At 42.3% G+C, this 24,733-nt stretch overlaps 1 protein-coding gene across 1 annotated transcript; it reads left to right on the forward strand.

Annotated features, from left to right (window-relative positions):
* The first annotated feature begins 6,879 nt into the window (after positions 1-6,879).
* Positions 6,880-23,986, forward strand: vps16 (VPS16 core subunit of CORVET and HOPS complexes). The gene is made up of 24 exons (XM_080883849.1): positions 6,880-7,107; positions 7,582-7,670; positions 7,768-7,859; positions 7,938-8,066; positions 8,151-8,295; positions 8,385-8,500; positions 8,693-8,815; positions 8,901-8,956; positions 9,062-9,151; positions 11,944-12,115; positions 12,343-12,474; positions 12,571-12,698; positions 12,877-12,912; positions 12,992-13,100; positions 13,179-13,313; positions 13,802-13,910; positions 13,990-14,087; positions 14,174-14,278; positions 14,370-14,447; positions 14,529-14,615; positions 14,950-15,032; positions 15,162-15,258; positions 23,360-23,463; positions 23,538-23,986. The coding sequence occupies exons 1-24, from the start codon at positions 7,058-7,060 to the stop codon at positions 23,677-23,679; spliced, it is 2,505 nt and encodes an 834-aa protein (XP_080739975.1). The 5' UTR covers positions 6,880-7,057; the 3' UTR covers positions 23,680-23,986.
* The last annotated feature ends 747 nt before the right edge of the window (positions 23,987-24,733 follow it).

Here is a 24,733-nt window from a genome sequence, read left to right on the forward strand (position 1 = left end):
TTGTCTCTAATCGAAGACATAACTGAGCTACAGTAACGATGTTCACACGTACGGAGATTCACTCAGACTGTCTTTAATATTCACACAAACCAACCTGAAACCCCCTGTTGGTACTGGTGCTGTAATCACTTGATGATGATGATGATGATGATGATGATGATGATGATGATGATGATGATTATGTGTGTTGTGGTCAGTTTGATCTGCCCATTGCCGTCATCACAGGTGACCTGAAGCCTGGTCAGAGCTGGAGAACCACAGAGGAAGAACTTGGAGTTCAGCTCACAAAGACAGGAAACAGGAAGACGCTGAGTGTGTTAGAGAGAGGAAACATCTGAATATCTGACGTCAGCTCATTAAAACACATTCACTGTGTCACCATGGTAACACAGGAGTGTCAGCTTTTATTAAAGTCAGTGTTTGTAGTCCATCAGTGAGGAAGAGGAGGGTGAAAGAGGAAGGAGAGACCACAGCTTCCTCTGACCTGCAGGCTAGTGATGTATCGGTCGCGAACGAAACAGCTCTTACAGTCGTCTCTTTGAAGTGAACAACGCGAGCCAGCTCCTTATTGGGAGCCGTGGAGTTTTTTGTCTTTCTCTCACCCTCTCTCGCACTTTTTTTCCGCTTCACTCCACACGTGAGCCTTGTGCTTTGCGCTGGGCAGAGGGGGGAGGGGCAGTAGTTACACTCAGTAGCACAGGAACAGAGCGGGAGGGAGGGAGAGAGAAAGAGAGCCAGGGACAACAACGTCACATTAGAAAGGTATAGTAATCAGCCACAACTATTTTCAGTTGCAGATGATAAAGGATTCAGAAAGTGTATTCATGCAGGCCCATATGACAGAGAATATGCATCTTCTTTTTGTTTTCATATTTTAATTTATATTTAATTGAGCTGAAAATTTAAATAGTTAAAAGTTGAAATGTGAATAGTTGATTTTTGTATTATATGATTTATTTATTACATTTTATGTGAATTAATGAAAGTATATTTACGGTGGCCCCTAGAGACAAAGCACGTACAAACTCCAAAATACGTACGAACTCCAAAACATGTAAAAACTCCGAAGCACGTACAAACTCCAAAACGTACAAAACACAACAGAAGTGCTCCAGGATGCTAGGGGCAGTGTTTTGTTACCTAGTGGCTACACAAGCCAGGAAGTACCAGCGACCGGATTTGGTGTGTGGTATTAACAGGTAAATGAACTTTTTTTTTAAATTATTTGAATATATATGAGTGCTTGTGTATAAATACACAAACAATACACATATGCTTTCAATTGTGTAATTTAAGTGATCTAGGTAGCTCTGTTTTGGAAGTTCAGTTAACGCTAGAAATGTGTTTTGGAGTTTGTACATGCTTTGGAGTTTGTACGTGTTTTGTCACTAGGGGCCACCGTATATATTTATTCATAAGCATATATTAATATAATCAAGTTTCTTTTTACATTAGTAATTCCTTTTGTGCATAATTGTATATTGTTGTTAATAATAAATTAATTACAGCAACAAAACAACATGAAGAGTCGGTTTGGAGCCGAAAGAGCCGGCTGTTTTTAGTGAGCCGAGCCGAAAGAGCCGGTTCTCTAAAAAGAGCCGGAAAATCCCATCACTACTGCAGGCTCAGCTGGGGGGCGGGCAAGATGGCGGACTGAGCAGTCGCATCCATCTGAACTCCTCACTAAAGTCCCGATGTTTTAATCTTGAAGTTATAAAATCCACTCCTTTGAGCTATATTGACGATGTTTCAGCCCGAACATGAAGAAAACCAACAACACGAAACCTCCGGCAGTGAAAAACCTCCCTTTTACAACCCAGAGAAACAGCGAGCATGACTACCCAGCTCCGATGGAAACTGCTAATTCCAGCAGCAACAAGAGGGACAGACTGTTAACAACCCCTGATAATACTCCTGAGAAACCACATATGGAGAAAAAAGCAAAAGGTACGGCTAGTGATAATGACTCCAACACATCCACTGACACTATACTGAAAGCTATTGAGAGTCTTGGAAAACGTGTTGATGACCGCATGGACGAAGTTAGCAAACAAATTCAACAACATAGCGCCATGCTGGCTTCCATCGCTAAATCGGTGCAGTTTAATTCAGAGGAGCTGCAAGAATGCAAAAAGAAAATAAAACACCTGGAAAAAGAGATGGAATCAATCAAAAAAGATAATGACGATATTAAGGATCGTGTATTGAGCCAGGAAAGATACAAAAGAAGATGGTGTCTTCGTATCAAAGGGAAAAAGGAGAAAACAAATGAAAATATCAGAGAAGAAGTGGTGGAACTTCTAGGAAGGATTGCTCCGGACCTAAAGATGAAGATGGAAGAAGCAGTTGATGTTGTCCACAGAGTGGGAAGAGCGGTGGAGAATAAGCATCGACAAATCATTATTCTGTTTATGAGACGTGCCGTGAGAGATGACATCTGGAGGCGAACAAAGGCTTCTCCCGTGTGCAAAGAAGAAGGCATCCGCTTTGCTGAAGACCTGACCCCAGAGGACTGGAGATCCAGACAAGCGTTGTGGCCAAAAATCGACCAGGCACGGAAGGAAGGCAAGGCTGCAGGCTTCAGGGGCCCTTTTGGTTTCATAGAAGGCAAACGTATCAGGGTAGAGACTCCAGGTACGGGCTGACATCTGACTACGAAAGGAATATACAGTGGAACATTTCGGATGATGGGACTTTTACCTCAAGATTTTCCTACTCCATCTCCTAAACTTCCTCTTTAAAGCTGTTCATGTGTTCCGTGTTCCAATTAAAAACGAATATTTCTTTTTTTTTTCCTTTAACACAAGGGGACTTAAAGACTCAATTAAGCGCAAAGCTGTTTTTCTGTTCTGCAAGGGGCAACAGGCAAATTGTTTTTTTCTCCAGGAAACTCATTCTGAGGAATCTGATGTGAAATTTTGGTCACAACAATGGGGAGATAAAAAAATTTTTAGTCATGGTACAAACAGGTCGGCTGGGGTTGCTATTTGTTTCAACAGATGTCGTGGTAGGTTTTTGTGCAACATGGCAGACAAAAATGGACATTGGGTTGCCTGTGTGTTAAATATTGATAATACTCTGATTATTTTGGTTAATGTTTATGGATACAACAATGATCAAGAGAATAAGAACCTGCTGCATCAAATTTCTACAGTTATAAAGGAACTTTATACCAAATTCCCTACTGATTATATAGTAGTTGGAGGTGATTTCAATGTGACTCCTGATGAATGGTTGGATAGATGGCCTTCAAAGTTTTCAAGAGAGCATAAAAACCCAATATTTGAAAAATTCGCTAATGATACTAAATTAATAGATGTATGGAGAGTGTTAAACGAAGATGTAAAACAATTCACCTAGCACAAACCTAATGGTCAAAGCAGGTCACGTATTGATTATTGGTTGGTATCCAACTCAATTTTACAATATGTCAAGGAAACAGTCATCTCTAACAGTCCCTTAAGTGACCATTGCGCCATTATTCTGAGACTACAAAGCAAAGACCAAAACAACACATTTAAGGATTATTGGAAATTTAATTGTCAGATGCTGAGAAATGAGGAGTATTGTAATTCTATTAAAAAATTAATTTTAGATATTCAGAATGATGAAGCCATCAATACACCGATACTCAAATGGGAATATCTTAAATTTAGAATCAGAAAAACCTCAATTGCATTCGGTAAAAAGTTAAACAGACAAAGACAAGAAGAGGAATCAAATGTAGTAAAAGAACTTATGAATCTGTATGGCAAATTGAATTGGACTGAGGAAGAAAAAGGAAAAATTAATAATTTACAATCTAAATTGGACGAAATGTACCTTTATAGAGCCAAGGCTGCTTATTTGCGATCCAAAGCCAAGTGGATAGAAGAGGGTGAAAAGAACACTGCCTATTTTTGCAATCTAGAAAAACGTAGACAAGAATATAACTCAATATGTAACCTAATAATCGACGGAGAGGAATGTACAGACCCTAAACGCATTTCAAATGAAGTATTTACTTTTTACAGTAACCTTTATAAGTCTTCATACTCAGAACAAAATGTCACCTCCTTAAATCAGTAATTGGATTCCAGTAATTGATGATAATTTTAGAGAAATTTGTGATGAAGACCTAACTATAGAAGAATTTGATTTTGCTATTAAGAGCATGGCATCTGATCGCTCACCGGGACCAGATGGTATAACAACTAATTTCTATAAGCACTTTTGGGAAGACCTAAAATTACTATTATTCAGTGCGATAAATGAATGTATAAATCAAAAGGAGCTTATGACAACAATGAAACAGGGAGTTATAAAATTAATTCCAAAACCGGGGAAAGATAAGAAAAAACTAAGTAATCTAAGACCTATAACACTTTTAAATACAGACTACAAAGTTTTTACAAAAGTTTTAGCAACAAGACTAAAAACAGGTATTTCTGAAATAATTAGCCCGACACAATCAGGATTTCTCAAAGGACGGTTGATCCAAAATAATATCCGCTTGGTTTTGGACCTCATCGATTACAATTAACTAATTAAGGATGATGGTTTTATGTTGTTCTTGGACTTCCATAAAGCATTTGATTCTATTGAATACACTTTTATTATTAAGACATTTAAACATTTTGGGTTTGGTGATGCATTTCTGGATATGATCACTATGTTATACACTGATATTAATAGTTGTGTTTCTCTTTCAGAAGGCACATGTCCCAGGTTCAGGGTGGAGAGAGGTATCAGGCAGGGCTGCAGCATCTCACCTCTTTTATTCATTGTAGCCACTGAATTACTTGCTATTACTGTCATAAACTCAAACATCAAAGGATTAGACATAAATAATCACAAATTAATAATAAGTCAGCTTGCCGATGATACAACAGTCTTTCTAAAAAATAAAGAACAAATTCCATTGGCCTTAGATACAATAAAGATCTTTTCTGATGCTTCTGGACTACGCCTGAACCTGGACAAATGTGAACTCATGAGTATCCACAATTGTTCTCACTCTTCTTTGTACAATATACCTGTCAAAAATGAAATCAAATATCTTGGAATCTGGATAACTAAATGCATGGCTGATAGTGAAGAAAAGAATATTCAGAATACAACTGACAAATGCAAAAAAACTTTGAACCATTGGCTACAGAGAGATTTAACGTTGTTCGGCAGGATAATGTTGACCAAGGTTGAATCTTTGTCCAGATGAATCTGTCCAGCTTGTTCCCTAGCCATCCCACCAAGAATTATAAAAGACATCAATAAGGTGAATTTTAATTTCATATGGAAAAATAAACATCATTATGTTAGTAACAGGGACTTGATAAAAGATTATGAAGAGGGGGGTTTAAAAGCAATCGATTTTGAAATAATGAATGGCATTTTAAAGATTAATTGGCTACGATCTTTCTTGAAAAATGATAATGAGATCTGGTTCTTGATACCATCTCTTATTTTCAACAAAGTTGGGGGGATCCAATTCCTTTTAGTATGTGATTTTGAAATTTCTAAACTACCCATAAAACTTTCCAAATTTCATCAACAAGTTTTGTTAAATTGGAAATTAATGTTTAAACATAACTTTAGTCCCCACAATGTTCCACTGTGGAACAATAGGGTGATATTGAATCGGGGGAAATCTATGTTTGTGGAAGAATGGATGACAAAACAAATTTGGTCTGTGACACATATAATGGATGAAAATGGAGATATACTTGAATTAAACAGGCTTAATGAGAAATATGACATGAGTTGCTCGTTCGAGCTCTATAAAAAGGTTTCACAAAATATCCCAACAGTCCTTGTAAATACGGTAAAGAACAATTTTTCAAATATACAGACTCCAAATTTGCATAAAGTTAAACTAGATGGTCTTGAATTGGTCAATGGAAAATGCAATAATCAGTTTTTGAGGAGGTATTTGGTTAACACCTTATATCCAGGTAGGACAAAACATTCACTCGTCTTTAAAGATTATAACAAATCTGAGATCTCGTTGATCAGAACCAAATATTTAACATTTCCAATTCCCCCCAAATTTAAAGAAGTCCATTTTAGAACTACAAAAAATATTTACCCCTCCAATGAATTTATGAGAGAAAGATTTAAATTTGTGTTAGACAACTGTTATATTTGTAAAATAACTTCGGAAACAACAGAGCACATGTTCTATGGATGTGTGACAATCCAGAATTTATGGAAATCTCTCCATGTCCTAATATTGTCCCAGTATGGATATAATGATTTTTGGTCTTTTCAAAATATTCAAATTGGAGTAATCCTTAAGAACAAAAATAGTGAGTTTTTAATTAACAATCTCATTATTATAACAAAGTATTACATACATAAATGCCGATATGCTAAATCCCCCCCTTCATGGCCTGCTCTTAAAAACGACCTCTCCCTGTTCCGTAAACCTCTTAAGCTAATAAATAAGCCCCAAGCAAACAAATTGCATAGATTTTTAGAAGAGTTTGATTTTTCTTAGCCCCTTATTTAAGTTATGAGTCTTGTTTATGGAACCTCACTTTTAGAGATTTTATGTTCCCCCTTGTCTTCTTTATTTCTGTTCCTTGTTTTTCATTCTTTTTTTTTTATTCTTATTTATGTTTGTATTGGTTATTCATCTTTTTATATTATTATTATGTAGATGTGTGAATATGGATGTGTATGTATGCATATGTACATGTATATATATGTGTGTGTATGTATGTATGTTTACTTTCAGTTACTGTCGATTTCATTGTGGTGTATAGGAGATGTGATTCTGTTCTGATTGATTTATTATGTCGCTTGTCTCTTTGAGATTGTCATTGTTATTGTTCTAAATAAAGTTCATATTAAAATAAAAAATAAAAATACTGCAGGCTCAGCTGTAAACACAGAAGTGCCGTAGAGGGCAGCAGAGCGCCCGCGGCGTCTGCCTGAATAACTACCGAAGAAGAAGAAGAACTAGGCTGCAGTCAGCTGACCGGGCAGAGCGAGAGCTAAAGCTAACGCTACGTCCGGCCGGTGCACCGGGACTTCCTCCGGTTTGTTCCCCGGGGTACCCCCTCCTGAGAAGCGGATCATGGCGTTCATCACAGCCAGCTGGAACCCGCTGGGAGACGCCTTTTACCGGTCAGTGAGCGCCCACTGTGTCGGTCTTTCAGCTGCTAGCAGCGAGGCTAATGTTTGCTGACAGTCAGCTGACCGCAGCTCCATCCGTGTTATATACACCTGTGTTTTCTGCAGTTGTGTGATTGAGCTGTTTAAACAGAGAAATCAGCCTGTAACCTGCGCCTCTGCTTGTCATTTGACCCTGCTAAAGCTGGCTTCAGAAGCTTTTTCCCTTTAATGACGTTTCCTGAACACACACGTCACGTGAGAGGACTGACGTCCATGACGAAGTGAGCAGGAGGTTGTAGCCCATCAGAGTCAGGGTTTACTCAGGTCGGCAGGTGACATTTGTGTGCAAGTGACAGGTGAGCTTAAAGTGAGCAGAAAGTGACCGGAGGCTGGAATAGTGTTAGGCAGATAGGGGGAGGAGCCTGCGGGGGACCATGGGGAGGGGTTTGTTTACATTAATGTGTACTTTCCTGTGTACTACTGCAGTAAGACGGATCTGTATGAGATGAGCTGGAGTCTGCGTGATGGACTCAGAGACAGTCTGGTGGCTGCAGCTCCATACGGAGGCCCCATCGGTACAAACTAAATAAAACTTTATGAAACGCTGCAGTGAGATAGTTTTTTATAGTCAGATTTAAGGCTTTGACCCCTGACCTCTGTCTGACCCCTCAGCCCTGCTCAGAGAACCTCAGCGGCGTTCTCCGAGTTCTCGTCCTCAGCTGGAGATCTACTCTGCGTCAGGAGGCACCGTTGCCAGCTTCCCCGTGAGTAGCACCTGACCACACCCGGAGACAGGTTGGGTCTCTCTCTGACCCGTCTCTCTCTCTCTGTCTCCGTCTCAGTGGAAAAGTGGTCCAGTGGTCCAGCTCGGGTGGACGGTCTCTGACGAGCTACTGTGTATCCAGGAGGACGGCACGGTCCTGATCTATGACCTGTTTGGATCCTTTAAGAGACACTTCAGTATGGGACAGGTCAGCACACCTGAGTTTGTTCCTCTGAATAAATGAAGCTGCTCAGACGATGTCACTGATCAGGTGACCTCTATCTTTAAACAGGAAGTGGTCCAGAGTCAGGTGATGGAGGCCAAGGTGTTCCACTCCCCTTATGGAACAGGTATTGCCATAGTAACAAGCTCCTCCCGTTTCACCTTGGCCACCAACATCGATGACCTGAAGCTCCGGAGGTTACCTGAAGTCCCAGGTAACACCTGACTCACCTGAGATGGTGTTTTCACTGCCACGGTTAAGCCTTTCCACCCTTACCTGTCTGTCCACCTGTCTGTCCCTCAGGTCTGCAGGGAAAGCCATCCTGCTGGGTAGTCCTCACTCAGGACAGACAGACTAAAGTCCTGCTGTCCAACGGACCAGAACTCTTCATCCTGGACAACACGTCCTGCACTGTGGTGGTGAGACATGTAGAGACAGGTGAAGTCAGTAATGCTCAGTTTAAGATCGTTCTAACCAAAACCAGTCTGAGACGACGTTTGTCTGACAGTCTTCGATGGTGATGCTAATCCACAGCCAGTAATCTTCACACTCAGATTTGTCCTCATCTTTCTTTTACCTGTCTCACTGCCTACCTTTGTGTCTCTCTTCAGTGTCCTCCAGGCCTCAGTCCTCAGGACGGCAACATTGTCCACATGTCTGTGTCTTTCAGCTATAAATACTTGGCTCTCCTCACTGACAGTGGACACCTGTGGACAGGCTTGTCCACCCTACAGGTGAGCAGCTGTTCTGGCCAATCAGCTTTTCAGATATCTGTGAAGCATCACCTGTGGAATGACTCACAGGTGCTTCTGTATGCAGGAGAAACTGAGTGACGTCGACACCAAGAAGACCATGGCGCCCAAGCAGATGTTGTGGTATGTGTGACCTCTCGTTTACCTGTGCTCTTATTTATTCAGCTGCTCACCCGTCGAAGCTCTTCTTTTACACCCGTTTAACCTGGAGTTTACCTGTTTGCCCAGGTGTCGCAGACCAAAGAGCCAACAGCCATCTGTGGTGTTGATGTGGGACAGACTGCTCCTGGTGGTCGGGGTGTGTAATGAGACCATCCAGTATCCTTCAAACTGCACATCTGAACATGTTCAAATACACTTCAGGTGTGTTAAGGTTCTCCTTGGAGTTGTGCAAAGCAGCCGGTATTTGTATCTGTTAAGGGGGGAAAAGTATTTGTGTTTGTATTTGAGTAAAATTCAAAATAGGTTGAAAAATCAATTTTTTTTCTTGTTTATGCTTCTGATTTACGTTACAGTGTAAGTATTCTTTAATTATATCCATTATAATAAATATGGATATGCAATATTGGTTGGTATTTTTCCATAAATACAGCAATGAACATTTAACAAGGAACGTCATTGAAAAGAAAATAACACAACAGCCATTACCTCATCCATGGTTAAACCAACAATTAATAAAATATCATTGTGAACATTATGAACAGACAGAATTAAAAACAAATAATACTTCAAAGAACTGTTCTTCTGAGAGAACATCTTTCTAATGCACAGAACTAAACTTTATCAACCCCTGACTGGGAGATGTGGCAGAACAAAAGTTGTATTCTATATAATACTGTTAAACCAAAAGATGCAGCCCTGCTGTTGTCAACTGTCTGCCTAAAAACAGACACAAAGGGTTTTTTTGTGTTTTATGTTGACCATAACTCAACCATATTTCACTTTGAAGAAGATGTCTTCTGCCAACATACTCTCAGTTAAGTTTCTCCATGTAGTATTTTGTGATCACAAGCTTGTCCACATGTGAGGGCAGCAGTCTGGAGCGTTGTGGGGACAAGATACCTCTGCTTGTTGGGGCAGGTGCGATATTTCATTGCCACATGAGCCAGGGCTGCAGGGTCTGAGGTCAGTGATTCAGTGCTGTCCTCAGCTAAGTAGATCTCAACTATCTTGCGGAGGTCATAGCACCAGATGAGGCAGATTTGGCTTTTTTGCCCGCTGGCCTCACTCTCAACTGAGGATGAGCTGGGTGCTTCAGGTACCCCAGAAATAGGGCTGTTCGATATAACGATATATATCGGATGGAGATTTATATATATGTCTATCGTTTCCTATTACGCTATTGTTTGTTTCGTGTTGTCGTAAAATAAACTGTTTACAGAAATATTTTTTCATCGTTTTGATGGTCACTGTAGTGGCTATATTATTTTCTTAAAGTTCTCTCTTTCTCTTTTATTTAATATAACCACACTACGGACGGACAAGCGCCTGTTTTTATGCGTTGTCATTAGCAACAACGTCGGTAAAACCATCACGTGCCCTCTTGTTTATTTTCTACATAAACTTTTCACAATAAAGCTCAAGATCCTGTTGAGACTTTTCAAAATAAACTGAATCACGTGAAACAGTATGCAGAGAGTTTACGGATGAGAAGCAAAAACGGCCCGTCAGGTGCTCATGCATCAGTTAAAACACTCGACTCCAGCTACACGACGCCCAGCTGGAAACACTTCACGCAAGTTGAGCTGCCCGAGATTCACAGAATTTATAGAAAATGTTAAATTTTTGTGATTTATATCGTTATCGGACGATAGTGTCTTATATCGGGATATGAGATTTTGGTCATATCACACAGCCCTACCCAGAAACATCATCCGCTTGGAGTTCTGCATCCACCTCTGCAGACACATCTGCCTTGAGCCTGTCAAACTCGGATGACATGGGCAAGCTCTTAAATTGGGGATCCAGTAGGTTGGCTTTAAAGTAATGACCCAAGGAGTCATCAAAGACAGCCTGGAAGCGCTGAGCCAACTCAGACTGCAATATGGTCACCATTTTAAGTGCCTCGGTACATCCACATCCACCTTTAGGTTTCGAGAGCCTGTGCACAAGGGATGACAGAGACAGAGAACCCACATCCTCACACACAGTACCTCCCAGATCCATCTCTGCACTCATGGTAGTCAGTGGTCGTCTCTGCTCCAACAGTCACTGGAGCATGTGAAAGGAGGACTTCCACCTGGTTGACACATCATGCACCAATGTGTTCTTGGGAAGGCCAAGCTCTTTCTGGAATGCCAACGAGCTTGGTAGTTGGTATGGAGGTGCAACCACTTCGCGAAGCTTGCAAAAAACTTTTATTCTCCACTACTAAGTTGGGCATCAGGTCAAGGCAAATAATTTCTCCCACTGTGTTTGTTATTTGTAGTGGGTGGATGGGTGTATAAGCCTGTTTTGCAATAAATGCATCTAATATAGGTGATTGAAACTGACTTGCAGGGGCAGAACATGGCTGTGATGATGATTTGGTGCTGTTGGAGAGGTTGGCACACAGTACCAGGAGAGGATGCTTTAAGTGCATGTGATTATGCATAACAGATGTTGACAGATGTTTGATATCTCTGCCTTTGATGTGACTTTTGCACACATTACTTGTAACTTTGGTTTTATCTGCAGCACTGACTGTAAAATGTTTCCACACAGAACTTGAGCAAGGTTTTTGGCTACTGGAGGACACTGTGTGTCACTCACCTCTTTACACGTTACTCACTCACTCGTGCCCTGCGTTCTCATGAGGAAACGCAGCTTTTTGATATAAAGTTTTTCTCGTTCCCAAATACAAATATTTTTAAGTATTTGTTCAAAATAAGTATTCGTGAAAAACATGTTATTTGTGCCTTTCTGAATACCGTATTTGGGTTCGGCTCCACCCCTAGTTCTCCTGGAGCTCGCTCAAAAAAGTTCTCTTAAAGCTCATTTAGGTTCCGCTGGAGCTCCTTCTGGGTTTCTTGTTATAGCTGGTCATTTATAAACAAAGAATCATGTTCCGTGTTCGAGGATGTCCTCGTGAGTCATTCTCTGGTGGTTTGACCCTTGACCCCGGCCTTCAGGTATCCCATTGAGGATCCATGTGTTTTGGTGGGAGAGATGGATGGAGTTCGAATAATCAGCTCGTCCAATCAGGAGCTGCTGCAGGAGGTTCCTCTGGTCTGTCAGGACATCTTCAAGATCGCCTCCATGGCGCCTGGAGCTCTGCTGTTGGAGGCCCACCGGGAGTACGAGGTACATCATTCAGTACCACATTAGTACTACAATACTGTCCCATTAACACTGTAATACTGCCACAGTACAACATCAGTACTTGTAAGTCCACTCCATTACATCACCTTAATACTGTCATTCACTGATGTCCATGTACACATGTAGTACGGGTACACATGTAGTACGGGTACACATGTAGCACGGGTACAGGTCTGTCAGGCCTGACGTGTGTTTTTCTGTCTTTGCAGAAATCGAGTCAGAAGGCGGACGAGTACCTGCGGGAGATCAAGGAGCAGAGCATGCTGGGAGAAGCAGTCAGACAGTGCGTGGAGGCGGCAGGTCACGAGTATGACACCAACACCCAGAAATCCTTGATGAGGGTGAGAGCGTCCGTATGATCTGTTTTAGCATGTCAGGGTAATGCGACCTGCCCTGTACTATGACCTGTCCCTGTAATGTGGCGTGTCTCCCTCCAGGCGGCGTCCTTTGGGAAGTGCTTCCTCACAGACTTCAGTCCGGATCAGTTTGTGACGACCTGCAGGGAGCTGCGAGTGCTGAACGCCGTCAGAGACAGCAGCGTAGGGCTGCCACTCACGCACACTCAGTATCCTCTCAGTCTGCACAGGTGCATCATGGGAGATGCAGTGTGTGGTAACGTCTCACTTTGTTCAGAGTCAGGGGCTGCATCCCTCGTCACGCCGCTGTGACCCATTCTTAGCTTTAGGATTCAGCTCAGACGGGTGTGTTACCATGGTGATGAATTCCTTGACCTCTGACCTCAGATTCAAACAGCTGACTCTACAGGTGCTGATTGACAGGTGAGTGAACTCATCGAAATGTCTCTGAGATCTCATGTTACCCCTCCACCTCTCACTCACCTGTCTTTCTCTCTCTTAGGTTGGTGTATCGGCAGTTTTACCCATTAGCCATCGAAGTCTGTCGTTACCTGAAGATCCCTGATTATCAGGGAGTCAGCCGAGTCCTCAAACACTGGGCGTCATGCAAGGTAACTGTCTCACACCTCGCCCACCTGAGACTGTTTTCACATGACTGATTGGTGTGACGTGTTTGCGTACGTGTCCAGGTGCAGCAGAAGGACCTAACAGACGATGCCATAGCACGAGCAGTGTGTATGAAAGTGGGAGACTCACCTGGGGTTTCGTACTCGGACATCGCAGCTAAAGCTTATGAATGTGGACGAGCAGAGCTCGCCATCAAGGTGAATTCTACAGAGGTTTGGAGGGTTAATTTCCATAGTATGGTTCAGTGGTTCAGGCCGGAGTCTTTCTGTGTGGAGTTTGCATGTTCTCCCCGTGTTTGCGTGGGTTCCCTCCGGGTACTCCGGCTTCCTCCCACCGTCCAAAGACATGCAACTTGTGGGGATAGGTTAATTGGATCCAAATTGCCCATAGGTGTGAATGTGATCGCGAATGGTTGTCTGTCCCTGTGTGTTAGCCCTGCGACAGACTGGCGACCTGTCCAGGGTGGACCCCGCCTCTCGCCCTATGAGAGCTGGGATAGGCTCCAGCGCCCCACGCGATCCTGAAAAGGATAAGTAGATGGATGGATGGTTCAGTGGTTTTTGGACAGATTTGGAGCCAGGTTTCAGCTGGATGGTCACTGCCCATCTGCTATATTCAGCAGGGATATTGATATTGAGTGTGGTCGAGTGTTTTTCAGTATTTGTCCCTGTGTGTCTCTATGAAGCTCCTGGACTTCGAGGCTCGGTCTGGAGAGCAGGTTCCTCTGCTGCTGAAGATGAAGAGGAGTCAGCTGGCTCTCAGTAAAGCTGTAGAGAGCGGAGATACCGACTTGGGTGAGTGTTTCAGCCCCACACCTTATGTGTTTGCCAGATGGATGATGTCACACTGACAGTTGGCTGTGTGTGTTGTCAGTGTACACAGTGGTGTCGTACCTGAAGAACGAGATGAACAGAGGAGATTTCTTCATGACTCTGAGGAACCAGCCGGTCGCTCTCAGCCTTTACAGACAGGTGCACCCAACTTCACCACTACCGCTCTCCTCCTCCTGGTTTACATTTGGTAATGTGTGTCTTTGTTTCCATTTGTTTGCTGTCAGTTCTGTAAGCTGCAGGAGCAGGAAACTCTGAAGGACCTGTATAACCAGGACGATGACCACCAGGAACTGGCCAACTATTACGTCACTGCAAGCTACAGGGAAAAGGTAAGGACTGCTAACCGTCACGCCCAGCAGAGATTAGACTCGTCCATCATCACTGTAATCACCTGTCTGCTGTTCACCTGTCCATCTGCAGAGGTTGGAGGGCCGGCTGTCTCTTCTGCAGAGCGCTGTCGATGAGTACAACAAGGCCAAGAATGAGTTTGCAGTAAAGGTAACAAACGAACAATAAGACGTGTTTGCAGGTGTGTGTTTGTACCTGATGCTCAGGTGTGTTTCACTGATTGGTCTGCAGACCACAGAGGACGAGATGCGTCTGCTCCGTTTTCAGCGCAAACTGGACGATGAGAAAGGGGCGGGGCTTCTTGGACTGTCCCTACAGGTAACTACAAGGGGCGGGGCTCCCTGGCCAGCTGACGTTTCCCTCTACCAGTTACCTCCACCTGCATGCTCTGTGTTCTCAGTCTCCATCACCTGGCAGTACTCCAGGTTACTTTAAAGAGGCCAGTGTGGTCGCTCCGCTTTAAAGTGCTCCTCCTCAGATCATTACAGACCCAGACTTCCTCCATGTAACTTCTAAGTTCTGGGACAGCCAATCAGATTGGCCAAATCCGCGGTTTGATTTAAGCAACTGATGAAAACTTGTTTCTGCTGATTGTGACCATAGTTACATCTGCTGTGTGTGTGTGTGCTGTGATGTCACTTGCTGTTTGCAGGTGACCATGGAGACGCTGTTGTCATTAGGACTCCACAAACAGGCAGAGCAGCTTTACAAAGACTTCAGAGTACCTGACAAAAGGTGTGTCACTGAGGCTGCGCTGTTATTGGCTCTGTCTTTTACTACAGTCTTTCCTGTCTGTCCCTCTCGCCTGTTTGCCTCTCTCGCCTGTTTGCCTCTCTCACCTGTTTGCCTCTCTCACCTGTGCAGGTATTGGTGGTTGAAGTTGAAGTCTCTGGCGGAGAAGGAGGAGTGGGATGAGTTAGAGAAGTTCTCAAAGAGTAAGAAGTCTCCCATTGGCTACCTGGTAAGGAGAAGCCCCACCCCCTCTGTTATGTTGCATTAACTACAGGGTGGGCCATTTATATGGATACACCGTAATAACATGGGAATGGTTGGTGATATGAAAGTCATGTTTGTGGTACATTAGTATATGTGAGGGGGCAAACTCCTCAAGATGGGTGGTGACCATGGTGACCGTTTAGAAGTCGGCCATCTTGGATACAACTTGTTTTTTCAATAGGAAGAGGGCCATGTGACACATCAATATGTGTATGAAGCTTTGTAAGATCCCAAAAGATGCAGGAATAAGTAGTAGGATTTAAGAGTGTAATAACGGACTGAAACAGAAGATGGCAGCACTTCATGTACAAGGATGCCAGCTGCCGTTAAACCCCGAAGAAGAAGAAGAAGAAGAAGAAGAAGAAGTGTAGTGAGGGCATCCACACTATTGAGTTCCTATTTGGGTGGATGCCGTAGGCATCCACACTATTGAGATCCTGTTTCTCTTTATTCTTTATCCTTTATTATTCTAGTTGCTCCGTTTCTTTGCCGCTTAACTACTCCCTCAGTTTTCAGCCGATTTTTACCATTCAAACTCTAAACTGTTCTGCTATTTCTGCTTTCGACTGCTATATCTTTTGGTACTTATTACTATTATACTTTTTAAAATATTACACTTTTTTCCTTTAATTTGTCCCATTGAAATGAATGGGAAACTTCTACAATTCTGCTAAAACTTGCTTGTCTTTGAAACTTAACTACTTCCTCATACTTTCACCTAGAAACTCCATTCAAACTTTAAAACGTTCTCAGATGATTGGGCTATTCCTGTGTGATTCAGCTTTTTCATATCTGTTACCGTTTTCATGTAATGACTCTTTAAGTTTTCAGTTACAACTTTGTGATTTTTCAGAAAATACATGTGTTGCTATGGTTGCTATGCAATTAACTCCCACTGCACACTCGTCCGTTCTGAATTTTCTCTTCATGTCTGAACAACTCCTTGCTACTCGCTCAATTTCCACTCAACTTCCACAAATTATACATCAAAACGTAGGTATTTTTGCTGGCTTTAAGACAGTGTCACTATAATTATTGTGAGAGTTACGTTTTTTTCACAATTTGCCTCGAAGTGACACATGGTCTAAAAACTCCCCATTCAAAGTCTATGGGGAGGTTGTGAAACTCAGAGCTGAAATACTGAAACTGAAGGCATTTTCAAATCGTCATATCTCCTTAACGAAGCAAAGTTAAGACATGAGGCTTGTCCCTGTATATCTTCAGACACTCCTGACACTCACAATTCAAGAATTATTTTCTCACCTATTACCGTTCTGAGATGAGTTAGACTTGTTTGAGGGGTGGAAATCTGTCCTCCTCTCATTTTTCAAATTCCGAAAATGAAGCCGTTTCTTCTCTCGTCATATCTCCGCGACGGAGATACAAAGAGCTATGTAAATCGCAGTCAAAGTACACCAAAGTCCGCTGATTCACCCAGTGCAAGAATTATGCTTCTATCCCACCTAGTTTTTGAGTTACACGACGTTTTGTAACTCCAAAAAACGGCGTTTTTCGCGTCTCACCGCGATCTAATTCTGACTCCTCATCACCCTTTTTTTCAAAGCGCCCGCCCCCTTAGAGGTGGCGCGATTGGTAATGACACCGCTCTTCAGACCAGAGGTCGTGGGTTCGATTCCACCTTGGCCCACATGTTTTTTTTTTAACTACAAATTTATACACTATCACAGACCGGTAATTCATATTGATAATTTATTACAATTCTGCAAAGTTTAATGATTTTAGCAGCTTTTCTAATATGGACCTCAGATTCTGGTTAACAGTCTATGGCAGAAATACATACAAGTACACAGCCTGATGAAGCAGACAGAAGCAGTACCTCTGATTGGTTCCGCAGTTTCACCTCTTATCAGCACAAATCTCACCCTCTTCTGCTGTTTTCACCTCTTTTCTGCTAATTTGAGCTTCTGTTCCACAGTGCACTCAGCCTCTTCTGCTGTTTTCATTAGAATTTTAAGCTTTTCCACCTTTTTTCAGTTACGTGAGAACCAGTTTGGCTCAATGAGTAGCTGAAAAATATCAGCCTCTTCTGCTGTTTTAGCAGGATTTCAGAGTTCAGCTTTTTCACTTGTTTTAAGCACAAATTTCAGTTTCTTTACCTCATTTCACAACAAAGTTCTTCCTCTTCACCTCTTTTCTGCTAATTTGAGCTGCTGCTCCACAGTGCACATTTTCCCTCTCATCATATCTTTGCTTGTGACCAGAACTCATTTGGCTCAGAGGGTAGGGCATCTGTCGTGAGACCCAGTGGCAGAGGTTCGAATCCTACCTGTGACAGCTGCTACACATGTTCACTGCTTGCATGCGCTCTGCTTTCTTGACACTCTCCAGTGTGTCATTACACATACAGCCATCTTCAGCAAGCACTTCTGCTTCTACACTTCTTTTCAACTCGGCTTTTTGCTTCTTTACCTCTTTTCAGCAGAAATTATTCCTCTTCACCTCTTTTCTGCTAATTAGAGCTCCTGCTCCACAGTGCACTTAGCCTCTTCTGCTGTTTTCATTAGAATTTTAAGCTTTTCCACCTTTTTTCAGTTACGTGAGAACCAGTTTGGCTCAGTGAGTAGCTGAAAAATATCAGCCTCTACTACTGTTTTAGCAGGATTTCAGAGTTCAGCTTTTTCACTTGTTTTAAGCACAAATTTCAGTTTCTTTACCTCATTTCACAACAAAGTTCTTCCTCTTCACCTCTTTTCTGCTAATTTGAGCTTCTGCTCCACAGTGCACATTTTCTCTCTCATCATATATTTGCTTGAGACCAGAACTCATTTGGCTCAGAGGGTAGGGCAGCTGCCGTGAGACCCGGGGGCAGAGTTTCGAATCCTACCTGTGACAGTTGCTACACATGTTCCCTGCTTGCATGCGCTCTGCTTTCTTGACACTCTCCAGTGTGTCATTACACATACAGCCATCTTCAGCAAGCACTTCTACACCTCTTTTCAACTCATCTTTTTGCTTCTTTACCTCTTTTCAGCAGAACTTCTTCTGATTCACCTCTTTTCTGCTAAATGTTTAGCCTTTTCACCTCTTATTAGCACAATACTAAGCAGCTTCTGCTAATTTCACCAGAATTGTCAGTCTCTCCACCTCTTCTTTGTAAGAATCAGTTTGGTCCAGTAAGGTGAGACGCCGCCTATAGATCAGAAAGGCCAGGTTCGAATCTCGCTCAGGGCAATGTTTTTTGTTTTTTCAACTTTTTCTGCTTTTTTCAGCAGAAATCTTCAGCGTAAGGCATCCACACAGCATTTTCGCAGGAAATGCAATTTTTTCTAGTTCTCTTTAAACTTTATTCTTATAGTTGCTCCACGTTTTTCGGCACTTAACTACTCCCTCAGTTTTCAGCCGATTTTCTCCGTTCAAATGCTAAACTGTTCTGCTATTTCTGCTAATTCCAGCTATATCTTTTGGTGTTTATTGCTATTATACTTTTTAAAATATTCCCATTTTTTCCTTTTTTTTGTCCCATTGAAATGAATGGAAAACTTCCACAATTCTGCTAAAACTTGCTTGTTTTTCAAACTTAACTACTTCCTCATACTTTCACCTAGAAACTCCATTCAAACTTTAAAACGTTCTCAAATGATTGGGCTTTTTGTGTGTGATTCAGCTTTTTCATATCTGTTACCTTTTTCATTTAATGCCTCTTTAAGTTTTCAGTTGCAGCTTTGTGATTTTTCAGAAAATATACAGTGGGGCAAAAAAAGTATTTAGTCAGCCACCGACTGTGGAAGTTCCCCCACCTAAAATGATGACAGAGGTCAGTAATTTGCACCAGAGGTACACTTCAACTGTGAGAGACAGAATGTGAAAAAAAAATGCATGAATCCACATGGTAGGATTTGTAAAGAATTTATTCGTAAATCAGGGTGGAAAATAAGTATTTGGTCAATAACAAAAATACAACTCAATACTTTGTAACATAACCTTTGTTGGCAATAACAGAGGTCAAACGTTTACTATAGGTCTTTACCAGGTTTGCACACACAGTAGCTGGTATTTTGGCCCATTCCTCCATGCAGATCTTCTCGAGAGCAGTGATGTTTTGGGGCTGTCGCCGAGCAACACGGACTTTCAAACTCCCGCCACAGATTTTCTATGGGGTTGAGGTCTGGAGACTGGCTAGGCCACTCCAGGACTTTCAAATGCTTCTTACGGAGCCACTCCTTTGTTGCCCGGGCGGTGTGTTTTGGATCATTGTCATGTTGGAAGACCCAGCCTCGTTTCATCTTCAAAGTTCTCACTGATGGAAGGAGGTTTTGGCTCAAAATCTCACGATACATGGCCCCATTCATTCTGTCCTTAACACGGATCAGTCGTCCTGTCCCCTTGGCAGAAAAACAGCCCCATAGCATGATGTTTCCACCCCCATGCTTCACAGTAGGTATGGTGTTCTTGGGATGCAACTCTGTATTCTTCTTCCTCCAAACACGACGAGTTGAGTTTATACCAAAAAGTTCTACTTTGGTTTCATCTGACCACATGACATTCTCCCAATCCTCTGCTGTATCATCCATGTGCTCTCTGGCAAACTTCAGACGGGCCTGGACATGCACTGGCTTCAGCAGCGGAACACGTCTGGCACTGCGGGATTTGATTCCCTGCCGTTGTAGTGTGTTACTGATGGTGACCTTTGTTACTTTGGTCCCAGCTCTCTGCAGGTCATTCACCAGGTCCCCCTGTGTGGTTCTGGGATCTTTGCTCACCGTTCTCATGATCATTTTGACCCCACGGGATGAGATCTTGCGTGGAGCCCCAGATCGAGGGAGATTATCAGTGGTCTTGTATGTCTTCCATTTTCTGATGATTGCTCCCACAGTTGATTTTTTCACACCAAGCTGCTTGCCTATTGTAGATTCACTCTTCCCAGTCTGGTGCAGGTCTACAATACTTTTCCTGGTGTCCTTCGAAAGCTCTTTGGTCTTGGCCATGGCGGAGTTTGGAGTCTGACTGTTTGAGGCTGTGGACAGGTGTCTTTTATACAGATGATGAGTTCAAACAGGTGCCATTCATACAGGTAACGAGTGGGGGACAGAAAAGCTTCTTACAGAAGACGTTACAGGTCTGTGAGAGCCAGAGATTTTCCTTGTTTGAGGTGACCAAATACTTATTTTCCACCCTAATTTACGAATAAATTCTTTACAAATCCGACCATGTGAATTCATGGATTTTTTTTTCACATTCTGTCTCTCACAGTTGAAGTGCACCTCTGGTGCAAATTACTGACCTCTGTCATCATTTTAAGTGGGGGAACTTGCACAATCGGTGGCTGACTAAATACTTTTTTGCCCCACTGTATGCGTTGTTATGGTTGCTATGCAATTAACTCAGAGTGAGAGCTGGTGCTTTCTGAAGTTTCTCTTCATGTCCAAACAACTTCTTGCTACTCGCTCAATTTCCACTCAACTTCCACAAATTATACATCAAAACGTAGGTATTTTTGCTGGCTTTAAGACAGTGTCACTATAATTATCGTGCGAGTTACGGTTTTTTCACAATTTGCCTCGAAGTGACACAAGATCTAAAAACTCCCCAGTCAAAGTCTATGGGGAGGTTGTGAAACTCAGAGCTCAAATACTGAAACTGAAGGCATTTTCAAATCGTCATATCTCCTTAATGAAGCGAAATTAAGACATGAGGCTTGTCCCCGTATATCTTCAGACACTCCTGACGCTCACAATTCAAGAATTATTTTCTCACCTATTACCGTTCTGAGATGAGTTAGACTTGTTTGAGGGTAGGAAATCTGTCCTCCTCTCAGTTTTCCAACTCCGAAAATGAAGCCGTTTCTTCTCTCGTCATATCTTCCCGACGGAGTTACAAAGAGCTATGAAAATCGCAGTCAAAGTTCACCAAAGTCCGCTGATTCACCCAGTGCAAGAATTTTGCTTCTATCCCACCTAGTTTTTGAGTTACACGACGTTTTGTAACTCCAAAAAACTGCGTTTTTCGCCTCTGAGCGCGATCTAATTCTGGCTGCTCATCACCCTGTTTTCCAGGCGCCCGCTCTCTTTCCCAGTGGCGCAGTTGGTAATAAAACGGATCTGAAGATCAAAGGTCGTGGGTTCAATTCCACCTTGTCCACATGTTTTCTTCCACTACAAATTAATACAGTATCACAGACCAGTAACTCATATTGATAATTTATTACAATTAAGCAAAGTTTTATGATTTTAGCAGCTTTTCTAATATGGACCTTAGATTCTTGTTAACAGTCCATGGCAGAAATACATACAAGTACACAGCCTGCTGAAGCACACAGAAGCAGTACCTCTGATTGGTGGACTAAAATTGAGCAGAACCAGGTTGTTGTGCCTCTTTTCACCAGAAAGTTCAGTGTTTTCTCAGCCTCTTCTGCTGTTTTTAATAAGAATTTTAAGCTTTTTCACCTGTTTTCAGTTATATGAGAACCAGTTTGGCTCAGTGAGATGAGTATGAGATGAAATTCTGCTGATTTACCTCTTTTCTGCCAAATCTTCAATCATTTCACCTCTTATCAGCATAATTCTCAGCAGCTTCTGCTCTTTTCAGCAGAATTCTGATCATTCACCTCTTTTCAGCAGAAATTCTGCTGATTGAACTCTTTTCAGCAGAATTTTCACCTCTTTTCTGCCCAAATTCTGCTCATTCACCTTTTCTGCAAAAATTTCAGCCTTTTCACCTCTTATTATCACAAATCTCAGCTGTCTTCAGAAAAAAAATCTTTTGAGCAGAAATTCTGCTGATTCATCTCTTTTCAGCGCAACTTTCTGCTTCTTTACCTCTTATCAGCAGAAATTCTGCTGATTCACCTCTTTTCTGCAAAATTTTCAGCCTTTTCACCTCTTATCAGCACAATTCGCAGCAGCGTCTGCTCATTTCAGCAGAATTGTCAGTCTCTCCAACTATTCTTTGCAAGAATGAGTTTGGCTCAGTGAGCTAAATAGCTGCCCTTAGACCACAAGGGCCAGGTTCAAATCCTGCTCAGGGCAACGTTTTTTTTTTCTTCAACTTTATACTTTTTCAGCTTTTTTCAGCAGACATCTTCAGCGTTAAGGCATCCACACAGCATTTTCGCAGGAAATGCAAATTTTTCTAGTATTACTCTTATTATTCTTTCTGGGTCACAAAATAAAAGTTTTACATATTTTCAGGCGAGAATGTAGCTGTGTAAACCTCAAATATCTGCTCAGTTTATCAAGACACCACATATTTTCAAAAGTGCTCTGACGTTTTCGGAGACGTCTGTTTCCCACCCGCACGATAGCTAGCCGGGGGCAAGGCTCACTAGAGCCGGTGAGAACACCGGACTCCCGGCAAATCGTTTTCAAACCCACCGCCGTCTTTCGCTACTCAGGTTAAACATGATATATAAGTTACTTAGATAACTTAAAAATGTTATTGTTTGTTTTTTTCAGTATTGTATTTGTTCCTGAGTAAATCGGTTTGGCTGAGATTAAAGTTATAGTTTTTACACAACTGAATAAACGTCAAGCAGACAGCTGATTATCAGAAGTGTGAGATGCTCGAGAATTTACTCCGGTGTCCTGTTGTATTTTAGATGGCAAGTTTATTAAACTTCACTGAAACAATCTCCAAATTTCATTAAACTTTAATAAACTATCATCTTGTCTTTATTTTTAGTTAGCACATACCTTAAACACTTAAAGCTGTAAGCTAGTGATAGTTATATAAGAGCAGATGCATGCTGGTGCAATAAGCTGTACGTTGTACGTCCAATGGATGATGATCTGATTAGTCGACTAATCGCAAAAATAATCGGTGACTAGTCGACTATCAAAATAATCATTTGTGGCAGCCCTAATTACCAATAAGTTTGATGTGTCACATGGCCCTCTTCCTATTAAAAAAACAAGTTGTATCCAAGATGGACAACTTCTAAATGGCCACCATGGTCACCACCAATCTTGAGGAGTTTGCCCCTCACATATACTAATGTGCCACAAACACGACTTTAATATCACCAACCATTCCCATGTTATTACGGTGTATCCATATAAATGGCCCACCCTGTACATTTCCCATGAGTCTTAGCGGGATCTCTTCTTCAGGCGTTTGTTGAAGTTTGCATCAAGTGTAACAACAAGTACGAGGCCAAGAAGTACGTTTCCAAGGTGACGCCTGAGCAGAAGGTGAAGGCCCACCTGGCCGTCGGGTAAGACACCTCTGTGACATCATCACACAGCACAGGTGGGAGCACTCATGTAACTCCTCCTCTATTCCCAACAGTGACCTGGAGGGGGCTGCGGATGCTGCCATTGAGCGCAGGAATGAAGCTGAGATTGGGGCAGTCCTCTCCAGATGCTCCGCCTCCAACAGCCTGGTGATCGAGCGGCTGAACCGAGCTCGGGCCGCCATTGCCAAAAAGTGAGCTTCCACTCTTGAGCATGACGTTGGTGGGAGCCAGCTGCTGTTACTGATCAGAGACTGTGATTGATTACTGATCAACTGATGCTTTCTTCTTCCCTTCAATTAAAAGCTTTGACTCTATTCACACTCGAGCGCCACACCTGGACAGAAGCACTTCCTGCTGCTGTCCCTTCACAATAAAAGCTTCAGTGTGTAGCATGGCCGGTGTTATATTGTGAAAGAGGACAGTAAGTGTCCAAGCTGACCGCATGTGTCACTTTGTATGATTTTAAATGTTGTTAGTCGATCAATAAACATGAAAAACACAGGGTGCAGTTCTCAGTCTGACCACCGGGAGGTGACAGAAATATAAAAAGCCTCTTTGTTCTGTAAATAAAATCCTTTTCTATTAGTGCCCACTTGGATCAACTCTCCATGGTTTTCAGGATTTTCCATTAGATCATAGTACTTGGTAGCCGTGTTGTACCAAGTGTTCCTGAGTCTGAAGAAAAGCCACAGACCGAGCTGCAGGTATGTTGTCTCCTCCACGTCCACTTTTGTGGTAGTGTTCGTTTCGCATGCTACATACATTATGAGATACTGGACTGTAATGAAAACCAGTCGACCCGAGTATATATCAATGGGAAAAGGGACTTAAAAACAAGTTTGTAAACGAGTTGATTCTGTTCGTCTGGACGCAGCCTTTTCAGAAATGTCTGCCAACCTCACAGCACCTTGGTCATTCAGTGGGCTCTGTCGTGTTGGCGCCGTGCAGCCCCATGCATGAGGTGATCCGCGTTAACTCGCTAATGGAGATTTGCCGCTTTAATGCGGTTACGGCGTTAACGTCATATTAACGAAGACAGCACATGTGTGTGTGTGTGTGTGTATATGTACAGTATTAGATTTCATTTTTCTACTACTGTAACTGTGGCTTAGCAAGCTTTCTTAGTGTTCTTTTAAACTCTGTCATAACAATTAGTTATACTGAAAACTATTTTAAAATTAGGCTAATAGGGAAACCACATGGTATTGTTTAAGTCAGTGGTTCCTAAACTTTTTTTTGCTAGGCCCCC

The sequence above is a fragment of the Rhamphochromis sp. 'chilingali' genome (assembly GCF_963969265.1).
Source record: "Rhamphochromis sp. 'chilingali' genome assembly, chromosome: 5".
NCBI lineage: Eukaryota > Metazoa > Chordata > Actinopteri > Cichliformes > Cichlidae > Rhamphochromis > Rhamphochromis sp. 'chilingali'.

Coding starts and splice junctions, on each gene's coding strand:
- vps16 (XM_080883849.1), top strand. CDS start 7,058: ATGGCGTTCATCACAGCCAGCTGGAACCCGCTGGGAGACGCCTTTTAC. Junction 8,816..8,900: donor CAGGCTTGTCCACCCTACAG/GTGAGCAGCTGT, acceptor TTCTGTATGCAG/GAGAAACTGAGTGACGTCGA. Junction 8,957..9,061: donor GCGCCCAAGCAGATGTTGTG/GTATGTGTGACC, acceptor CTGTTTGCCCAG/GTGTCGCAGACCAAAGAGCC.